At 41.8% G+C, this 22,305-nt stretch overlaps 1 protein-coding gene across 3 annotated transcripts in view; it reads left to right on the top strand.

The window, feature by feature from the left end:
- Positions 1-22,305, top strand: part of JMJD1C (jumonji domain containing 1C) — a 447,345-nt gene that overhangs the window by 418,995 nt on the left and 6,045 nt on the right. For all 3 annotated transcript variants that reach the window (XM_073596250.1, XM_073596251.1, XM_073596252.1), the window contains 5 exons: positions 11,306-11,474; positions 11,560-11,650; positions 20,215-20,345; positions 20,931-21,053; positions 21,162-21,301. In XM_073596250.1, coding sequence (XP_073452351.1) covers positions 11,306-11,474; positions 11,560-11,650; positions 20,215-20,345; positions 20,931-21,053; positions 21,162-21,301 — 654 coding nt within the window. The remainder of the gene's footprint in view (positions 1-11,305; positions 11,475-11,559; positions 11,651-20,214; positions 20,346-20,930; positions 21,054-21,161; positions 21,302-22,305) is intronic.

Genomic DNA, 22,305 nt, shown 5'->3' on the forward strand with positions numbered 1-22,305 from the left:
TAGGATGATCATAAATTGAGATTTGCATGTAGTGGAATATCTTAGTCAATATCGTATCACTCCACTATTAAAGTGTAACTAAAGGCAACCCCTTTATTTTTTTTTCTTAAATTTTGGATAGATTAAGCCCCATCCGTTTATTTTTACCACCTGTGCCCAGTGGAGAGATTTCCCTTTGCTTCTTGTCCCATAGCCAAAACAGGAAGTGAGAGGGAATCCTGGTGTGACATAGGGTCACCAGAACTAGTGTCCCCTTTGTAAGATTTCCCCTATTTGTGTTCTGATGTCAAACCAAAATTTTGGATTTTCTTTTTCAATGATAATGGTTAACAGGACAAATAGAGGGAATGAATCTCCCTAAAATCAAAGTATTGAAGTTAAAGTGATCCTATCAACACAGGGCCACTTTTACCCATCAGCCCACCTGTAAATGAAGCCTGAATTTGTCTCTGGCACCCCATGTATTGAAAATTTGCCACATCTCTTCTCCCCAACTTAAAAAGTATTTGCCCATCGGATGAGTTGAGTATTTGTTCTCCTTGCCAGCTCTTGCATCACATAGTGATGTATGAGCCAGCAGGAGGAACCACAGAGGTCAACAGGGAGTTATGTATTCTACACACCAGGAAGTAAAGAATCCTTGTGGCAGATTTTCAATACACTGCCAGAAGGGTAAGTATATTCATGTTTTTTTGTTCTTCTATTTTAATTTTATTTTTTTTTTTTATATTTTATACGGGTGCCTTATTATGTAAATGCGACCCCTTTAAAACCACTTGCCGACCGGCTTCCTGTACATATACGTCGGCAGTTTAAAGATGGATATCTTGGTAACAGCAGCAGCTGCTGCCACAACTGAGGTATCCATCTTTTAAACCAGGGGGACCTGTTCACGATAATGGTGGTCTCTGGGACGGTTTCACCGCAAGATCACCGTTATCGGTGGCGGGAGAGGGGCCACCCCCCTCCCGCCGCTTACCGGAGCTGTCAGCAGCGGCGGAGGCGATCGGGACCTGTCCGTGGCTGGGTATGGAGACGAGTGAGGGGGAGATGGCCCCCACCCATCTCCGTACTATAGCAGGGAGGAAGCAACGTCAAAACGTCACTTCCGCCCATATGTCTTAAAGGCCCATTTTTCTGTTGTCATTTTTTCAAATGACAATTTTTTTTATTATTATTGCATTTAAGTCCAAATATGAGATCTGAGGACTTTTTGACCCCAGATCCCATATTTAAGAGGACCTGTCATGCTTTTTTTCTATTACAAGGGATGTTTACATTCCTTGTAATAGAAAAAAGGGTGACCCTTTTTTTTTTTTTTTTTAAACGGTGAAAAAATAGATAAAATCAAGTAAAATAAGAAAAAAAAATTTTTTAAAGCGCCCCATCCCGATGAGCTTGCGCACAGAATTGAAAGCATACGTAAGTAGCGCCCGCATATGAAAACGGTGGTCAAACCACACATGTGAGGTATTGCCACAATAGTTAGAGCAAGAGCAATAATTCTAGCCCTCTGTAACTCAAAACATGCAACCTGTAGAATTTTTAATGGTAAAAGTTTGACGCCATTCCACGAGCGGGCGCAGTTTTGAAGCGTGACATGTTGGGTATCAATTTCCTCGGCGTAACATTATATTTCACAATATAAAAAAAAAAATTGGGCTAACTTTACTGTTGTCTTATTTTTTTATTCAAAAAAGTGACTTTTTAAAAAAAAAAGTGCGCTTGTAAGACTGTTGCGCAAATAAGGTGTGACAAAAAGTATAGCAATGACTGCCATTTTATTCTCTAGGGTGTTCGAAAAAGAATGTATAATGTTTGGGGGTTCTACGTAAATTTTCTAGCAAAAAAAAATTGTTTTAAACTTGTAAACATCAAATCTGAAAAAAAGGCCTGGTCTTTAAGTGGTTAAGAGGGCTAGCACAACCACTGGGAAACGAAAGTACATAGATTTTTTTATAACATGTTGTAGTTAGATTCTGATCTTTGCAAAGATTTGACTATTTGTACGCTATAAATCGATTGTTTGTAGGGAAGTGTTAAAGTAAATGTAAAGTCTGTTATTTTTACTTAAAAAAAACAAACACATTATACTTGCCTGCTCTGTACAGTGGTTTTGCACAGGGCAGCTCAGATCCTCCCCTCCACGGTTCCCTCTTAGGCTCTCCTGGCCTCTCCATCCGGTCAAGTGCCCCCACAACGTGTCCATTCAGACACAAAGCACCAGTTCGGCCTTGCCCCCTCTCCTGGTTGGCTAACAGACTTTGACAGCAGCGGAAGCCGATGGTGCCGCTCCTGTGTCTCGGCCAATCAGGAGGGAGAGTCCAGGACATCAAAAGCACTCGTGGACATCGCTGGGTAGAGATGGGGAGCTGCTGCACACAGAAGGCTCTTAATTTTTATGCATAGAATGCATTAAGATATAAAACCTTTTGCCTTTACAATCACTTTACTTTTTATGAACTCATTCAACCTATGCGGCTTTCTTATATACTGGAATTATTGTGCTTAGCAATAAGCACAGGAAGCTAATATTTGTATAGCGATTTTATTTTTTTTTCTGTCTTGAACCTCGGTAGGTAATATTTAATGCTTTGAGCTTAGTGATGTTTCATTTTAAATTGGTAGTAAAGTAATGTTTTTAGAGAAAGATGGGGGGGGGGGGTTTGACAGCAAAGACTCTTAAGTCGTAATTACTTCTCTTTGCCTGTCAATGTTTGTGTACACATAACGTGCAGTTCAAGGTAAGTCTCGGCACAGTTTTGTGCAGAGGCAAAGTATCTATGGTTTGCAGAAGCGTCGATGATGGCAGAGAGCACTGACGTTGTAACGCTTGAAGGGAACACTTGCAAGGTAAGTGTGCCATAATGCCCTGATATGCTGTCCCCACTACCACATTATGGCAAACAGCTCCTGGAGGTCCAAAATTGTTCTATAGTAGTAGCAGTTTGTCTACTTTAACCCTAATGAGTTACTTAAAAGGATATAAGCAGTGGGTAACCGATATCTTTTGTGTTCAATTCAATTCCATGATACCAGATCCTTTTTTTAAAAGTCGAACTAAAGTTCACTGTGAGCATACACACATTTTATTGTCTACTGCAGTAGAAAAAAACATATCTACGTGCTCACAGCAATCCCCAAACTGTAAACTGAGCTGTGCAAGGGCTTAAATTAGGTCAGGCTGATCCTGTGTGCTGGGATGGCTGGCTCGTCATTACGCACCGAACATAGAAGATGGCCCAAACCTGGCACTTAGGAAAATATGCCAACGCCATTAAAGGAGCATTGGGAAATTGACTATCCTCCCTTTTTAGTTCTGCTTTAACTTTTGTCTTGTCAACCTTATGAGTGTCTCCTTTGCCAGTTTTGTGACAGTGGGGTCTCTTTAATGGGTATAGTCTAATTCAAATTCCCTAATCAGAATTGGCGTGGCCTTTAAACGGTAAGGACCGGATAAAAACCTAAATTTCACAGGAACACTGCCCTCGTTCCTCTACAAATGGGCTGAAGTTGCACTGGATTGCCAAAAAGTTAGTGCATGCGCTACTTTTCAAAAACGCACTGTACCAAATCACATGGTACTTGCGTATGGTAAGCTCATGAACAGGGATGTTTACCAGTTCCAGTGATGTCTTTAAAGTGGTTGTAAACCTCATATTTAGGGTATAACATGTTCCAGTTCCTGACACCTCTTCCCCTGATCCCACTTCCCTGTGACAGTGGGCAGGGTTTCTTCTCCCCGCACCTGCTGTCACTCTTTGAAAGTAACTATTTTTGAATTAATGAACTACAAGTACCGTCAGCCAGCACGGTAGACAACAGAATGAACTGTCAGGGCACCGGGCTTTGAGAAAGGCTTCATAGCCAAAACATGTCAGTATAAACCCTGTACCTGTGCATCCATGTAACAAAGTACTTTTATTCAAGAGCATCTGAGTTGCCAGCCTTCCTGATTCAAGAATTGTACCTGTGGAGCCTGAACGCCCTGGCTAGAGCACCGGATCACAGTTTGTGGACCCTTATATTGGCAGTGGAGTTGGGGTAACATTTTGTTTCTTGTCAGGGCACCGATGTGTGCCTTTGTAGTTTATTTACAAGCCCTGCAGCTTTCAAACTGACAGCCTGTATGGGAGATATGGGCTGAAAGCTGCAGGGCTTGTCTGCAGAAGTCTGACATTGCACCCATGATCATACTATCTATGGGCAAGAAAAAATAATGTGCATTTTTTTTCTGCATTTATCATTTTTTCTGTAAAGGTGAATGTATCCTTTAAAGTGGTTGTAAATCCACAAAAAAAAAACCTTGCAAGACAAAGGCATAATGAGCTAGTATGCACAGCATACTAGCACATTATGAAATACTCCTCTTAGATAGCTCCCGGAGCGATCCCGGCACATTACTCTGCCCAATGACATGTCTCCCGGAGTTATTTCCGGGTATCGAGGGCTCCGGTGCTGTGATTGGCCAGAGCCGCGATGACGTCACTCCCGCGCATGCAACTTAATAGTCATCCTGATTAGATGAAGTTCATCTTAAACTCTCAGACTCGTGCATAAATAGAAAGTGTGTGTTGTTATCATTTTGGCCAAGCAATCAAATTGCGAAATCAGGAAAACCACTATCCCTGGATCTATAAAAAAAAGTTTCATACAAAGGCATAGAAATTTACAGCAGAAAACCAGTTAGTTCCAAGGGGTTCACATACTTTTTATTGCCACTGTAACTGCCTGAATCAGCGTTAACATCTAGACAGGTATAGGTGTACATTTAGATGTGATTTTCAGATGCTTCTACAGGAATCTGTCATTAAACAGCTGATTCAGTTTAAAGTAAACAGAGGTGATAAATATTCATCCTCATAAACGTGTCTGCGGATTAAAGAGGGTTTTGACAAACCCAAAACGGTTATGCTACATCTTGGCTTACATTTGCCACAGAAGTGCTAACCTGTTTTATAGTGTAAGTGTACTTCCTCAAAAATGTCAATTAAACTCATAGTGCTAAAAATACAAAATTCAAATCTTCAGTCTGGGCCCATAGCTTCAGTAGACAGTTACTATCTGTGTGAGAGAAGCGATCCGACATGCCTCCTGGGAAGTCAGAGCTAGAACTAGGCCCGGCCATTACTTTGGCAAAAGGTGCTCCACATTATTTACCAAATATAAAAATAGAGTACGACTTGCAGAATTCTTTTTCTAAATTGCAGAATTTGTTTTCCAATTGACACCCTGAGTTTTGACTCATTTTTGAGGACAGTACAGTTGTGGCCCCCAGAGCTCTTGTAAATGCGAGCATGCACAGCATACTTTCTAATTATGGCACAATTACCTGCTAATCTGCTCTTCTCCACCAATGTGATGCCTGCTCTCTTCTTTGTCACTGTTGCTACTACCTGCCATCTTCTCCCAGTCGTCTTCTGGGTTTGGAGCCTTCTATCTTCAGCTACCAATGACTAGACTTCCCTGCACGTGCACAAAAGTTAATGTGTCCCATCGCCTGGATCTTCTGAAATAGTCTCTTCTGCCTTAAAACCATGCCTGCTAACAAACTGTTGCCCCATCTTTCAGCTGCTGTAATTTTTAAAACTTTAAAAAATTGTTCTTGTTAAATTCAACTACAATTTTAATAGTTGGGTAACCAAACCTAATTATTGGACTCCATCCAGGGTCTTAAGCAGGACACTAAATTCCCTTTTATTAACAGAAAGTTACTTGGGAACACTCAGAACATTTTATTTGTATTTCCTTAAAGCTTGCCATTGGTCAGGTGGTCTCTGTGCCTTAAGAGCATTCAGTGGGGATAAAATACTTCACAAATATCTGTTTCTAGAAAGCATTAAAGTGATTGTAAAGGTAAATTCTGGGGTCCCTTGGCGGCTCCTCCCAACATCTGATAACCCCTTCAGCGCAGCGCTTCCCCGAGGGGGTTACCTTGCGGGCGCGCTGCCGAGTCCAGCATTCTGTGTCCATAGAGGCCGATGCAGGACTCGGCCCCCTGGCGCCTGCGTCATTGGATTTGATTGACAGCAGCGGGAGCCAATGGCTGCGCTGCTATCAATCTATCCAATCAAGAGCCAAGAACCCCGGGCAGAGACAGAGCGCGTCCCCGCCAGGTCAAGTTCGTGGGTTCAGGTAAGTAAAATGGGGGGCTGGGGGGGCCGGTCACTGCCTGGTGTTTTTTCACCTTAATGCATAGGATGCATTAAGGTGAAAAACACAAAGGTTTACAACCCCTTTAACTGTTAGGGCCAGGTTCATGTAAAGGTAATTTTCCAGTGATCTAGAGCACTTAAAAACCGAAAGCATTAGAAAATCTTTGTGCAGCGATCATATCTCTTTCTCCGTAGAAAAGAGAACGGTCCTCACCATACATCTTCCATATTGAGGTGTGAGGGGGTCACAGGGTTACAAAGCTCTCACTTCCTATGTTCTTGGTAGCAGTTCTTTTCTTGCAAGCTGACATTTTTTGAGCTTTTTATTATTGCGATTTTAAGCAATTTACTAACTCCAACTATCTTCACCAGTTGTGCAAGTTTTGCAGACGACCTTACATATGCTCAGAGTAAAGTAGAAGGAAAAGCAAAACACGAACACATCTTTAGATGTTGCCTCTCAATTCCTCTGTATTTAGTAAATATATTCTTTCTTTTCTAAATTTCAAAGTAAATACCTTCTTATTTTCTTTCTTTCCTATGTGACCATGTGCCCAAAAAGCTCTAGTGAGTGTTTCTCTTTATAGGGCTGACAACTTTGCTGAATCCCATACAGCATGACTTCATTCCACCACTGTCTATGGCTCCAAGGTGTTGTTGGCCAGGGTACAGTTCTTGTCCACCAGCCACGCAGACAGACAAACTTGCTGGAGCTTTACAGTCACATGACCATATGGGGGGAAAAAAAGCTGTGTGGTTTTGTAGAGAATGTATGCATTGAATACGTAGCAATAGGGAAGCAACATTTGAAAGATACATTTGTGTTTTGCCTTTCTTTCTACTTTAAAGAAGGGGTATCTCAGCACGGCAGTGCATCTTATGAACTGTTAGTGGGACTGGACATGTGTAGGGAACACTGCCTTAGAAGGATTATATGAACATAATGGGTGAAAACTTGCTGGTATTTTAAGTTCTACAACTCTTTAAAAGAAAGCCTTTCTTCCCCATCACGGAATTCAAGACTTGCCTTTTCTTTCACCCAGGGGACACTGAACGGTGCTAATGAAGAAGATCTGGGAAAGAAATGCATTCTTCACAAAAAACTAATTCTTATGGCTTAAAAAAAGAGCAACATCTCTTCAAAATCATCTTCTAAATAAGCTTGACATTTGTAGAAAAGTGCTGCTGAGCGATTTTTTTATTTTTTTTTATTTTTTGTTCTGAAATTTGCTGAACTCAGCTTTTCAAAGTAAAATGACTTTACATTTCACCTACTGTTATCAATTTAGTGGCGTGCTTGCAAGCAGGGTGCAGAGCTTCTAAATCATGCAAGACCTTTTGTGTTATGGAAAACTGCTGTTATTTTTTAAAAAATGTTGGAAGGATAATGGCAGGAGTTCATGGTGCACTGACAAAAGTTACAAAATAGAAAGCAGACCTTTGTAATGTGCTTGTATGTAATTTATATCACCCTGGATCTGGAACCCATTGCATGCCTCTGAGACTTTGCTGTAGATGTAGGTTTTCTGCTCCATGTATTTTGATGATATGCCTTTTTATTAAGGGAGTAAGTTTTCACTGTTTCCACTTACTGACAGTATAAAGCCTTTTTCTCTGCAGTGGTGAGAAAGTACAAGGGAGCCATATAAGACAGACATTGTCAATGTATCCAACTCTATTTTTAAATTACTGGATGTCCATATAGAAGGATTGTCTTTTGTAATGATGCTTAGCTGTAATGCCAAACTGTCGGGATAAAATTCTGGGAACTATCATTAAGAAGGTGCAGGCACTGGCATCTGTCATTCTTCTCTTTTATAGGGAACTTGTCATAAGAGAATAATGGAGGCTGCCATTCCTTGCTCAACTAAGGCCATCCTCTACGGACACACATTGTTCCCTGATGTGGCAAATTGTGCGATAATTGCTCCATTCATGTCATGTAGGTCTGCATTGTTAAGGCTGGTACACGTGGGCTGAATATCAGACGATTTAACAGAAACCGGCCAACATTTGGCCAGTGCGTACAACAGCCTGTTTAACAGAAGCAGGCCTAACATCTGGCTTCTGTCGAACGAGAATGTTGGAAAACCAGCTGACTGGCCGATCAGCACTGGCATCTAATGGCTGTGAGCGCTGATTGGTGTGTGCTGGTGAGAGGGGGGTGTTTGGGGGAGCAGGGGCAGCCCCCTGTCAGAAAACAAAAGCTCAGCAGAGAGATCACTGTACTAACATCATAGTACATCGGGCTCCTCTGTTTTTTGTTTTATTTATTTATTTTATTAGGCCAGCTGGGTTGAATAAAAAAAAAAAACACTACCTGTGTGTACCAGGCTTTAGCCTGTTTATCTTTAATGAATGTTAACAGTGAAAGCACTGTTAACTAGTAATGGTGGCATTGCACATTGCTGAATGTTGGATGTTTCTGTTGGAGAATTCTTGGGAATTATCAATAATTGGTTCCAGATGATCTGATCCAATTTATATGGCCAGCTTTAGCTCCTTTGAATAGGGCATTGGCCAGGTGGCACCATGGCAGGTGTGCACGTATGTCTGTGGAATTACTAGAGTCATACAAGGTACTTGGATGGGGGGTGAACAGTACCTTTTTTCTTTATAGTACTATGATTTGAAGAGAGACTGGGAACACAGTGTGATCTGTATAGCTTGTTTTAGCCACCTGATATGCAGGTTATTCCACCTTCACTGCCTGGACTGCCCAGAGCTGTGCCAGTGTTGTCATATCATCATGTGACACTATTAACACAACCATTATTCTCTCATGTGTTATGTTTCAGAAAGTGCTGGGGTAGGTGCCATGTGTTTTATTTTCATTTATAAGGTGCTCTGTGTTGTAGGGTGGAAATTAATGAAGGACCAAATTGTGTTGTTTTTTTTTTTTTTTTTTTTCCTTTCCTTATAAAGGTTGATGTTGGCTGACATGATCAGGCTCTCAGTGACTGTGCGGGGTATTTGCATATTTCTATCTCAGTGCACTTGGTTCATCATCACATAATCAGATTGCTACAGGGAGCAAGGAGACGCTTCAAGCCATCTGTTTACATCCTCACACCTCGGTGGTTGCCAAGCAACATCACAGATGTGTTTGAATAGATATTAATACTATGATGAAGGAAATTGCATGCAAAATAAAAAGAGCAAGCTAATGATCTCAATGTACTAAGTATGTAATCTAGGTCATCACTGATGGTATAAATACATTTTGTAGCATTACTGATGACCTTACAGAAAAGGAACTCTTATTGTATGCACCACCATAGGCCGATGGCAACAAGCATTGACTTAGCTGTCTAAAGCTGGCTATACATAGGTAATTTATTTTATTCAACCAATGGACACTGGTGGGTTGAACAAAAAACTGATCCGATTTTCCCAGCCACACATTCAAGGTGGAAGGGGGAATAGTCGCTGCTGCTTTATTAATGTATTCTGACAGAAGATTTCCCCACTGTCAGAATACACGGATCTGCACTGTAGCCTATTGTCTGCGGCGCTGATCGAGTAGCTTTTATCTGATGGGGTGTTTGAACTGAAGTTGATTGGTGGATCAACTTCTATTCAACCGCAATGTGGCCACACATGGATCAAAATTCAGCTGGTCCTTGCTGAACCAGCCGATATTCAATCCATGCATTGCAAGCTTAACTGAGTTGAATCACCTCACTGAATGAGATCAGTCTTCCTCCTTAATGAGGGTAGAGAAGAGTGTTTTCACAATCGATTGCTTATGTCATGGTTACTGCTCTCCCTTGCACCTTTGCGATGGTGATTGCTCTCTCCTGCACCTTTGTCATGGTAATTGCTCTCTCCTGCACCTTTGTCATGGTAATTGGTCTCTCCTGCACCTTTGTCATGGTAATTGGTCTCTCCTGCACCTTTGTCATGGTAATTGGTCTCTCCTGCACCCCTGTGATATTGATTGCTCTCCCTTGCACCCCTGTGATATTGATTGCTCTCCCTTGCACCCCTGTGATATTGATTGCTCTCCCCTGCACCCCTGTGATATTGATTGCTCTCTCCTGCACCCCTGTGATATTGATTGCTCTCCCCCACACCACTGTGATATTGCTCCCCCCCCCAACCCCTGTGAAGGCGATTGCTCCCCTCCAACCCCTGTGAAGGCCATTGCTCCCCCCCCCCCCAACCCCTTTGAAGGCCATTGCTCCCCTCCCCCCCAACCCCTGTGAAGGCCATTGCTCCCCTCCCCCCCAACCCCTGTGAAGGCCATTGCTCCCCCCAACCCCTGTGAAGGCCATTGCTCCCCTCCCCCCCAACCCCTGTAAAGACGAGATTGCTTTCCCCTGAAACCGTTATGACAGTTGCCCTCCTGCAACCTGCTTGTGTTGGGGATGGGCACAAGAAAGTGTTTTGTTAATCAAGAGCCACTGCATGCTAGATTGCTTATTTGACATTGCCTTTGAAGAAGCAGTGAAGAAAATCTGTATTTAACTATACACCAGCATAATAAGAAGCACATTATTAGCTTGTGCTTTTAAGTGTTTTTTTTTTTGTTTTGTTTTTTGTAAATGAGCTATGCATGGAAAGATTCTGTTTAATAAAAACATACAATGGCTATGCCATAGCCCTCTAATCTCACTAAAAGTCTCTGGGTTGTTCATATCATAGCATAGAAAGTAATAGTGTCACTTAGAACCCCTCCGGTTCAGGCTGCAAATTACACACTCCAGGCTGTCTTGTCCATACTATATCCTCTTCCAGCATTTCTGTAGTAAAGCCTGGTACACAATGACATCGCTGTGGCAATCTGTGCTATTGTGTTCTGACAGGGGTGATTCCCTGCCACCCCACCTTCCCACATCAAATGTACTAATCTGATCGGATGCTGGCTTCCGAGCATGTCCCTTTGACAAAAGCCAGTTTTAGACCGGCTTCGGTTGGACAGACTGCTGTACTTTCTGACCGAACATTGGCCAGTTTAGCAGAACTGGACAGTGTGTACCCAGTAAGTATGGTGATTGCACTGCTAGAAAATCAGATAACGGTAATTGCACTGCCTGTTTTACTATGCAGTAAAATCGTCAAAAAACATTTTCCTTTTTAAAGTGTTAACCATGAAACATCTGCTTGTATTGTTTATTTTTTAATGTTTTTTCATGTTTTATTTTTAGACTGTTTTGGTTTCTGGGAACCAGAAGAGAATGAATGCAAACTTCTGGAAGTCAGAAGCAATATGCCATGACTTTGGGGACCATCAAGGGGATCTTCTAAACTGCAAGGAGGGCATTGTGTCTAGCGGAAATGTCAAGGAGTTCTGGGATGGATTTGAGGATGTATCCAGTAAGTGACAACATGTAACCAAAATCTTTTGCTGTCACAACTGTAGTTTTTCTTTAACTGTTACTTTGTGTATTCCCAAAAACAGGACGTCAAAAACTGAAAAATGGAGAAACCATTCTTCTGAAGATGAAAGACCAGCCTTCAGGAGATGACTTTAAGAACATGATGCTGTTGAGGTAACAAAGGCAAATGCTTGTATTAGGACTTCAACTACTTGTAATGTGATTTTTTTTTTTTTTTTTTTAGTATTCTGTTCCTACACTTTTCAGAATTTCTGTTTTGCTAAACTTTTCCCATTTAGATAGATCCTCTCACCCTGTAGGTAGCTGTGCTGCCTCTATTCGTAGGAAATGGTAAAATCTAATATTACCCATGCACAGCTTCACAGAAATCGTCTGGTTCACCAGAAACCGGCCTAATCAACTGAAATAAACAATATTATTATGCTATACATATATTCCTACAGCAAGAGTACACTTAGGTTTGTGTATTAACATGGTATCACAACTGCATATCACCCATTTGAAACATCCCTTTATAACATAGTTTGGTTGAAAAAAGACACAAGTCCATCTAGTTCAACCATTAAAAATGAATGCAGATGAACCTTATACAGCATTATTTTATTAAGCACATACATAGTATCATGACTTATATCGCTTCAACAGTTTGTGCCGCGCTTTACAAAATAGAGAGCAGAGCAAAATATTACAGTGCACACATGCAAAAAAGACATTTACCTCCAGCAGGGCTAGTTTAAAACACCTGGACAATTAAAAAAGAAAAAATATCAAAAAATATGGGGATTTGGTCACACCATATTGCTATATGGTGCTAAGCCCACTTACTGCGTCGAAGTATTCTATGATTAGTGGGTCCTACACTATCCATGGATTGGGAGATCCTACTTCTCTGAACCATGAGAGCTACACTCTTCTATATGGGAGAACTTTGAGGTCTCCACCCATGACACAAGTGGACACTAATGAGAGGCATTTATTTATTATTATTGTTTTTTTTGTTTTTTTTTACAAAATAAAGAGAGACAGTACAGATACAAAACAATTCAAGACAAAAGGGTGACCCTGCTCATAAGAGCTTACACTCTAAATCTGAGGGGCAAGTGATAACAGAAGATAAACAATACATTAACCATTTGCCGACCGCCTAACGTAGATATACGTCGGCAGAATGGCACGGGCAGGCAGAATCACGTACCTGTACGTGATCTGCCTCCCGCGGGCGGGGGGTCCGATCGGACCCCCCCCCGGTGCCACCGGCGGTCGGCATCTGACTAGGAGCGTCGGGAGGCGAGGGGGAGACCATCCGATCCTGGCCCCCCCCTCGCGATCGCTCCCAGCCAATAGGAATCCTCCCCTGCCTGTGTGTAGTTTCACACAGGCAGAGGATGTGATGTCATCTCTCCTCGGTCTGGCAGTTTCCGTCCCAGCGCCGAGGAGAGAAGACATGTGAGTGCACACAACACACACACAGTAGAACATGCCAGGCATACCTTACACCCCCGATCCCCCCCCCCGATCGCCCCCCGATCACCCCCCCCCCCCCCCCCCCCCGTCACAAACTGACATTAGCAGTATTTTTTTTTTTTTTTTTCCGATTACTGCATAGTGTCAGTTTGTGACAGTTACAGTGTTAGGGCAGTGAGTATTACCCCCCTTTAGGTCTAGGATACCCCCCTAACCCCCCCTAATAAAGTTTTAACCCCTTGATCACCCTCTGTCACCAGTGTCACTAAGCGATCATTTTTCTGATCGCTGTATTAGTGTCGCTGGTGACGCTAGTTAGGAACGTAAATATTTAGGTTCGCCGTCAGCGTTTTATAGCGTCAGGGACCCCCATATACTATCTAATAAAGGTTTTAACCCCTTGATTGCCCCCTAGTTAACCCTTTCACCACTGATCACCGTATAACTGTTACGAGTGACGCTGGTTAGTTCGTTTATTTTTTATAGTGTCAGGGCACCCGCCGTTTATTACCGAATAAAGGTTTAGCCCCCCGATCGCCCGGCGGTGATATGCGTCGCCCCAGGCAGCGTCAGATTAGCGCCAGTACCGCTAACACCCACGCACGCAGCATACGCCTCCCTTAGTGGTATAGTATCTGTACGGATCAATATCTGATCCAATCAGATCTATACTAGCGTCCCCAGCAGTTTAGGGTTCCCGAAAACGCAGTGTTAGCGGGATCAGCCCAGATACCCGCTAGCACCTGCGTTTTGCCCCTCCGCCCGGCCCACCCAAGTGCAGTATCGATCGATCACTGTCACTTACAAAACACTAAACGCATAACTGCAGCGTTCGCATAGTCAGGCCTGATCCCTGCGATCGCTAACAGTTTTTTTGGTAGCGTTTTGGTGAACTGGCAAGCACCAGCCCCAGGCAGCGTCAGGTTAGTGCCAGTAGCGCTAACACCCACGCACGCAGCATACGCCTCCCTTAGTGGTATAGTATCTGATCGGATCAATATCTGATCCGATCAGATCTATACTAGCGTCCCCAGCAGTTTAGGGTTCCCACAAACGCAGTGTTAGCGGGATCAGCCCAGATACCTGCTAGCACCTGCGTTTTGCCCCTCCGCCCGGCCCAGCCCACCCAAGTGCAGTATCGATCGATCACTGACACTTACAAAACACTAAACGCATAACTGCAGCGTTCGCAGAGTCAGGCCTGATTCCTGCGATCGCTAACAGTTTTTTTGGTAGCGTTTTGGTGAACTGGCAAGCACCAGCCCCAGGCAGCGTCAGGTTAGCACCAGTACCGCTAACACCCACCCACGCACGCAGCATACGCCTCCCTTAGTGGTATAGTATCTGAACTGATCAATATCTGATCCGATCAGATCTATACTAGCGTCCCCAGCAGTTTAGGGTTCCCACAAACGCAGTGTTAGCGGGATCAGCCCAGATACCTGCTAGCACCTGCGTTTTGCCCCTCCGCCCGGCCCAGCCCAGCCCACCCAAGTGCAGTATCGATCGATCACTGACACTTACAAAACACTAAACGCATAACTGCAGCGTTCGCAGAGTCAGGCCTGATCCCTGCGATCGCTAACAGTTTTTTTGGTAGCGTTTCGGTGAACTGGCAAGCACCAGCGGCCTAGTACACCCCGGTCGTAGTCAAACCAGCACTGCAGTAACACTTGGTGACGTGGCGAGTCCCATAAGTGCAGTTCAAGCTGGTGAGGTGGCAAGCACAAGTAGTGTCCCACTGCCACCAAGAAGACAAACACAGGCCCGTCGTGCCCATAGTGCCCTTCCTGCTGCATTCGCCAATCCTAATTGGGAACACACCGCTTCTGCAGCGCCCGTACTTCCCCCATTCACATCCCCAACCAAATGCAGTCGGCTGCATGAGAGGCATTTTCTTTATGTCCTCCCGAGTACCCCTACCCAACGAACCCCCCCAAAAAAGATGTCGTGTCTGCAGCAAGTGCGGATATAGGCGTGACACCCTCTATTATTGTCCCTCCTGTCCTGACAATCCTGGTCTTTGCATTGGTGAATATTTTGAACGCTACCATTCACTAGTTGAGTATTAGCGTAGGGTACAGCATTGCACAGACTAGGCACACTTTCACAGGGTCTCCCAAGATGCCATCGCATTTTGAGAGACCCGAACCTGGAACCGGTTACAGTTATAAAAGTTAGTTACAAAAAAAAGTGTAAAAAAAAAAAAAAAAAAAAACATACAAAAATATAAAAAAAAAAAAAAATAGTTGTCGTTTTATTGTTCTTTCTCTCTCTATTCTCTCTCTCTATTGTTCTGTTCTTTTTTACTGTATTCTATTCTGCAATGTTTTATTGTTATTATGTTTTATCATGTTTGCTTTTCAGGTATGCAATTTTTTATACCTTACCGTTTACTGTGCTTTATTGTTAACCATTTTTTTGTCTTCAGGTACGCCATTCACGACTTTGAGTGGTTATACCAGAATGATGCCTGCAGGTTTAGGTATCATCTTGGTATCATTCTTTTCAGCCAGCGGTCGGCTTTCATGTAAAAGCAATCCTAGCGGCTAATTAGCCTCTAGACTGCTTTTACAAGCAGTGGGAGGGAATGCCCCTCCCCCCCCCAACGTCTTCCGTGTTTTTCTCTGGCTCTCCTGTCTCAACAGGGAACCTGAAAATGCAGCCGGTGATTCAGCCAGCTGACCATAGAGCTGATCAGAGACCAGAGTGGCTCCAAACATCTCTATGGCCTAAGAAACCGGAAGCTACGAGCATTTTATGACTTAGATTTCGCCGGATGTAAACAGCGCCATTGGGAAATTGGGAAAGCATTTTATCACACCGATCTTGGTGTGGTCAGATGCTTTGAGGGCAGAGGAGAAATTTAGGGTCTAATAGACCCCAATTTTTGCAAAAAAGAGTACCTGTCACTACCTATTGCTATGATAGGGGATATTTACATTCCCTGAGATAACAATAAAAATGATTAAAAAAAAAAAAAAATGAAAGGAACAGTTTAAAAATAAGATAAAAAAATAATAATAATAAAGGAAAAAAGGAAAAAAAAAAAAAAAAAAGCACCCCTGTCCCCCCTGCTCTCGCGCTTAGGCGAACGCAAGCGTCGGTCTGGCGTCAAATGTAAACAGCAATTGCACCATGCATGTGAGGTATCGCCGCGAAGGTCAGATCGAGGGCAGTAAGTTTAGCAGTAGACCTCCTCTGTAAATCTAAAGTGGTAACCTGTAAAGGCTTTTAAAGGCTTTTAAAAATGTATTTAGTTTGTCGCCACTGCACGTTTGTGCGCAATTTTAAAGCATGTCATGTTTGGTATCCATGTACTCGGCCTAAGATCATCTTTTTTATTTCATCAAACATTTGGGCAATATAGTCTGTTTTAGTGCATTAAAATGTAAAAAAGTGTGTTTTTTCCCCAAAAAATGCGTTTGAAAAATCGCTGCGCAAATACTGTGTGAAAAAAAAAAATGAAACACCCACCATTTTAATCTGTAGGGCATTTGCTTTAAAAAATATATATAATGTTTGGGGGTTCAAAGTAATTTTCTTGCAAAAAAAAATTATTTTTTTATGTAAACAATAAGTGTCAGAAAGGGCTTTGTCTTCAAGTGGTTAGAAGAGTGGGTGATGTGTGACATAAGCTTCTAGATGTTGTGCATAAAATGCCAGGACAGTTCAAAACCCCCCCAAATGACCCCATTTTGGAAAGTAGACACCCCAAGCTATTTGCTGAGAGTCATGTTGAGTCCATGGAATAATTTATATTGTGACACAAGTTGCGGGAAAGAGACAATTTTTTATTTTTTTTATTTTTTTTTGCGCAAAGTTGTCACTAAATGATATATTGCTCAAACATGCCATGGGAATATGTGAAATTACACCCCAAAATACATTCTGCTGCTTCTCCTGAGTACGGGGATACCACATGTGTGAGACTTTTTGGGAGCCTAGCCGCGCATGGGACCCCGAAAACCAAGCACCGCCTTCAGGCTTTCTAAGGCCGTAAATTTTTGATTTCACTCTTCACTGCCTATCACAGTCTCGGAGGCCATGGAATGCCCAGGTTGCAAAAAACCCCCCCAAATGACCCCATTTTGGAAAGTAGACACCCCAAGCTATTTGATGAGAGGTATAGTGAGTATTTTGCAGACCTCACTTTTTGTCACAAAGTTTTGAAAATTGAAAAAAGAAAAAAAAAATTTTTTTTCTCGTCTTTCTTTATTTTCAAAAACAAATGAGAGCTGCAAAATACTCACCATGCCTCTCAGCAAATAGCTTGGGGTGTCTACTTTCCAAAATGGGGTCATTTGGGGGGGGTTTGTGCCACCTGGGCATTCCATGGCCTCCGAAACTGTGATAGGCAGTGAGGAGTAAAATCAAAAATGTACGCCCTTAGAAATCCTGAAGGTGGTGATTGGTTTTCGGGGTCCCGTACGCGGCTAGGCTCCCAAAAAGTCCCACACATGTGGTATCCCCATACTCAGGAGAAGCAGCTAAATGTATTTTGGGGTGCAATTCCACATATGCCCATGGCCTGTGTGAGCAATATATCATTTAGTGACAACTTTGTGCAAAAAAAAAAAAAAAAAAAATTTGTCACTTTCCCGCAACTTGTGTCAAAATATAAAACATTCCATGGACTCAACATGCCTCAAAGCAAATAGCTTGGGGTGTCTACTTTCCAAAATGGGGTCATTTGGGGGGGTTTTATGTCATCTGGGCATTTTATGGCCTTCAAAACTGTGATAGGTAGTGACGAGTAAAATCAAAAATGTACGCCCTTAGAAATCCTGAAGGCAGTGATTGGTTTTCGGGGCCCCGTACGCGGCTAGGCTCCCAAAAAGTCCCACACATGTGGTATCCCCATACTCAGGAGAAGCAGCAGAATGTATTTTGGGGTGCAATTCCACATATGCCCATGGCCTGTGTGAGCAATATATCATTTAGTGACAACTTTTTGTAATTTTTTTTTTTTTTTTTTGTCATTATTCAATCACTTGGGACAAAAAAAATGAATATTCAATGGGCTCAACATGCCTCTCAGCAAATTCCTTGGGGTGTCTACTTTCCAAAATGGGGTCATTTGTGGGGGTTTTGTACTGCCCTGCCATTTTAGCACCTCAAGAAACGACATAGGCAGTCATAAATTAAAGGCTGTGTAAATTCCAGAAAATGTACCCTAGTTTGTAGACGCTATAACTTTTGCGCAAACCAATAAATATACACTTATTGACATTTTTTTTTACCAAAGACATGTGGCCGAATACATTTTGGCCTAAATGTATGACTAAAATTGAGTTTATTGGATTTTTTTTAGAACAAAAAGTAGAAAATATCATTTTTTTTCAAAATTTTCGGTCTTTTTCCGTGTATAGCGCAAAAAATAAAAACGGCAGAGGTGATCAAATACTATCAAAAGAAAGCTCTATTTGTGGGAAGAAAAGGACGCAAATTTCGTTTGGGTACAGCATTGCATGACCGCGCAATTAGCAGTTAAAGGGACGCAGTGCCGAATTGTAAAAAGTGCTCTGGTCAGGAAGGGGGTAAAACCTTCCGGGGCTGAAGTGGTTAAAGAGCTTTCTAACAATTTACACAATTTAAGAGAACACTTATGCACTCCTATACAGCTCAGACCTTTTCATTTCGTTGTAATGACATTGAAAAATCCCAGAAACCTGCATTTTTCTGATATGTTGACTGCAAGATAATTTTTATTTGAACTGTTTTATCATCTCATTGTGAGTATTTTGACTTGGGCAAATTGCTTGCATCAATCACACATCAGATCAGTTGCAACACTGGCAAGCCAATGCAAAGTTTAATACTACTAAAAACAAGTTGAAATTGCCTTATGAAGAATGAGATTTATCTGTAATAAGTGAAATAATATACAGTGTTTTTGGATATCTGCACACTGCAAGTTCAAATATAGCTCTGGACCCATGGTTCTGACAGCTATTATGTACTCAGATGTTTGCGGTTTCCATTTCCTCCCTAGCGGAGGCAGTTTCCTCTTCCAACCTGAGTTCTGCTCTCTTTTGTTGCTTTTTTCTGCATCTCATCCAATTGACAGACATTAGTTCTTGATGCTTGATATAATTATTATCTCGCTTATCTTGTACGATAAATACTTTTACTTCTCAATAAAAACATTGTGAAAAAAATTAACTATAGTGTTTCAGTCCCAAAGTTGTGACTGTGTACCATTACCCAGATGTCACAGCGCCACCTGCAGGATGATGTGTTTCTTGCACACGTCAGTTGCAGTTCCTAGGCAGATTTCTCTGAACAATTATGGATGATGAGGAATCTGCCCATATACTTCTAGGTAAAATCTCTCTCTAGGTTGTATTGCTTATAGTCATTTTGTTAAGTCATACAGCCCTCAGTTTAAAAATCAGTGAGGATTTACCCAGCTCTGGCTCTGGTTTTATCAGAGAATGTTCCCAGTTAAGACTTGATAGGGACGTGGTGTACTGACAAAATATTCTATAACCTGGATTATAATGCTGAGAGCCTTGTAGAGCTGCACGATTAATCGTTAAAAAATTGCGCTCTCGATTCACCCCCCCTCCTGATCCTAATCAGCCATTTATGCAATTCTATGTAAATGGTGCAGAGTGGAACTGTCATAAAAAAAAACAGCCTACAAATGTTTATCAATATTCTTCAGTGCTTAGAGATAGAGAAGAGATACAAAGTATCTTTTAGTTCTTTTAGAGATCAAAGGGAAGAACTTTGGTCTGTATATGAGGTCAGTTTAACCATTTAAAGACTAAACCTTTTTTAAAAACTGTTGCTTACAAGTTAAAAATCAGTATTTTTTGCTAGAAAATTACTTAGAACCCCCAAACATTATTTTTATATATATGTATATATATATATATATATATATATATTTAGCAGAGACCCTAGAGAATAAAATGGCAGTCGTTGCACTATTTTATGTCACACTGCATTTGCGCAGCGGTCTTTCAAACACAATTTTTGGGAAAAAATACAATTCACTGAATTAAAACAAAAATAAACAGTAAAGTTAGCCCAATTTTTTTTAGATGAGGTTACGCCGCAGGAATCCTGAGAGAATAGTGATCTTTATTCTAAGCCAAAAAATGGTGATTCTCATTTTATCCAGAATTGTGCAGCTCTAGTGTCTTGTGAGTTGTTCTGTATTTTCTCTGTGCATCTAATCTTAATCATAGTGTAATTTCATTTTAAGCACTGCACCATCTAACATGCCTTTGTGTTGCCCTCAGACATGAAGACTTCTTTAGAATGCTGCCAGTCCCAGAATACCTCAACCCAGAAGGGAGGTTCAACTTGGCGTCTCACATGCCAGCATTCTTTGTGCGCCCAGACTTAGGCCCCAGGATGTGCAGCGCATATGGTGAGTTCATGCTTTTTAACCAGAGCACTGAAGTAAATGCATCATTTTATGTGGCCAAAGGGTTTCCTACTACTTGTGGCAGTAAAATGGCAAATCTATAGCTCTTCGAATATTTAAAAGGAATGCATCATATTGACCTCCTCAGGACAGATCACAGTTTTGAGTAAGGGGCATGTAATCTTTACGTAGTGGCTACTCCCATTCACAGACAAAATGCTGAGATTTCCAAAGATCAAATGAATTTCTGTACTCTCTACACTGGTGACTTTCTCCAAAGACTTAAGCAGTCTTGCACTGATATTCTCTACCCTACACTGCATCACCTTCTTAATGCATATCAGTGATCATTGATAGCTAGTTGGGAGGAGTACTGTGCAGAGAACTGATTATCGCTCAGCAAGCTGGGAAATGAGAAAACAATCTTGGCTGTTAACGTAGAACTATACCTACCATGCGTTGAGGATGGAAAGACCCCGGAGATTGTCTGTACTGGGACATGACCAATTATTAAAATAAAAGCTTTACTTTGAACTGTGTGTCAAGCATGTTTTTTTTTTTTTCCCTCCTATGTATTGCATCTTTTAGGCGTCATTGCTACAAAGGATCAAGACATCGGCACAACAAATCTTCACATTGAAGTCTCTGATATGGTGAACATTCTGGTGTATGTCGGTGCAGTGAGAGGCAATGCAACAGCAACTAAGTCAGGTAGGTTGTTGCTTTTAGGAATGCTTTGTGACATTATACATATTCAGTGTTCAGGTTACTAGGGCCCATACTGCTTCATTATTAACCCATTTTCTTTTTGTATTACAGCTGTGTTAAAGAAGTTTGAGGAAGAGGAGTTAGATGAAAACATAAAGAAGAGATTGAAGGATGCCAGTGAGCTTCCCGGATCCCTTTGGCATGTTTATGAGACAAAAGACGCAGACAAAATCAGGGACTTTCTACACAAGGTAAAAATTCATGGGGCCTTCAAGTATAAGAAATCTTATTATTTAGTAATTACTTTCAAGGCTTGTTTACTTAGGTGGTACTGCAGATCATGCACTGCAGCTCAACACATGGCACATCCATAAAGTAAAAAAAAAAGAAGGTTAAACAGTGCAAGGCACTGCTGGCCAGAATGGAAACTTCCTGCACAGTAAATTGTGGTGATTTATGGTGCACAAATAGTGAACAAACCCTAAGGGTTCACACCAGAATGCAGTGCGGGAAACTCGCGTTCCGCATGTTAGTGTATTCCTGACAACACCCCAAACCCAGATAGCAAACACAGTGAGTTTGCCTGCACGGGATCGCATGGTACCATGGGATTTGGCATAGTATGTTTTTAAAAGTAGTGCATGCGCTACTTTTAGGGTGATTTCAGCCCATTCAAATAAATGGGCTGAAAATCGCACCACACTAAATCGCACAAGAAGGCAGACCATGTTCCTGTTCGATTTAGGTATGAACCGGTCCTAAGAGATCTTTACTGTTTGCTATGTGCAGAAACATAATTTTCGTTTACCAAGAATTTGTGCTCATAGTTTAAAACAAACTTGCTTGTGTTAGATTTTTTTCCTAGCATGCACTATATTACAATTGGAATTTATGTGTTGAATAAAATTGTGTGATGTTGGAATGAACTTCCACTTATAGGTCAGTGCTTGTGCACAGTACTTCTGCTTTCCTTGGAAGTGTTGCATAACCCTGAATAATTTCCACACAGTGCGCAGATCTTACACCATTAGGTGACTTGCATCTCCCATATATTGCTTAGGGAGGCAGCGAAAATCCTCAGTCATTGGCCACATGTAAAACATACTTGGCTGTCTTTATTACACCACAGCAGCCTATCCCAATCAGATTTACTGGTGCGCAATAGAAGATGGTTGATAGTTGAATAATTTAGGTCATATGTACATTTAAACCAAGCATGCATATGTAAAAAAAAAAAAAATATTGCCAATTATGT

The sequence above is a fragment of the Aquarana catesbeiana genome, linkage group LG08 (genome assembly GCF_042186555.1).
Source record: "Aquarana catesbeiana isolate 2022-GZ linkage group LG08, ASM4218655v1, whole genome shotgun sequence".
NCBI classification, from domain to species: Eukaryota; Metazoa; Chordata; class Amphibia; order Anura; family Ranidae; genus Aquarana; species Aquarana catesbeiana.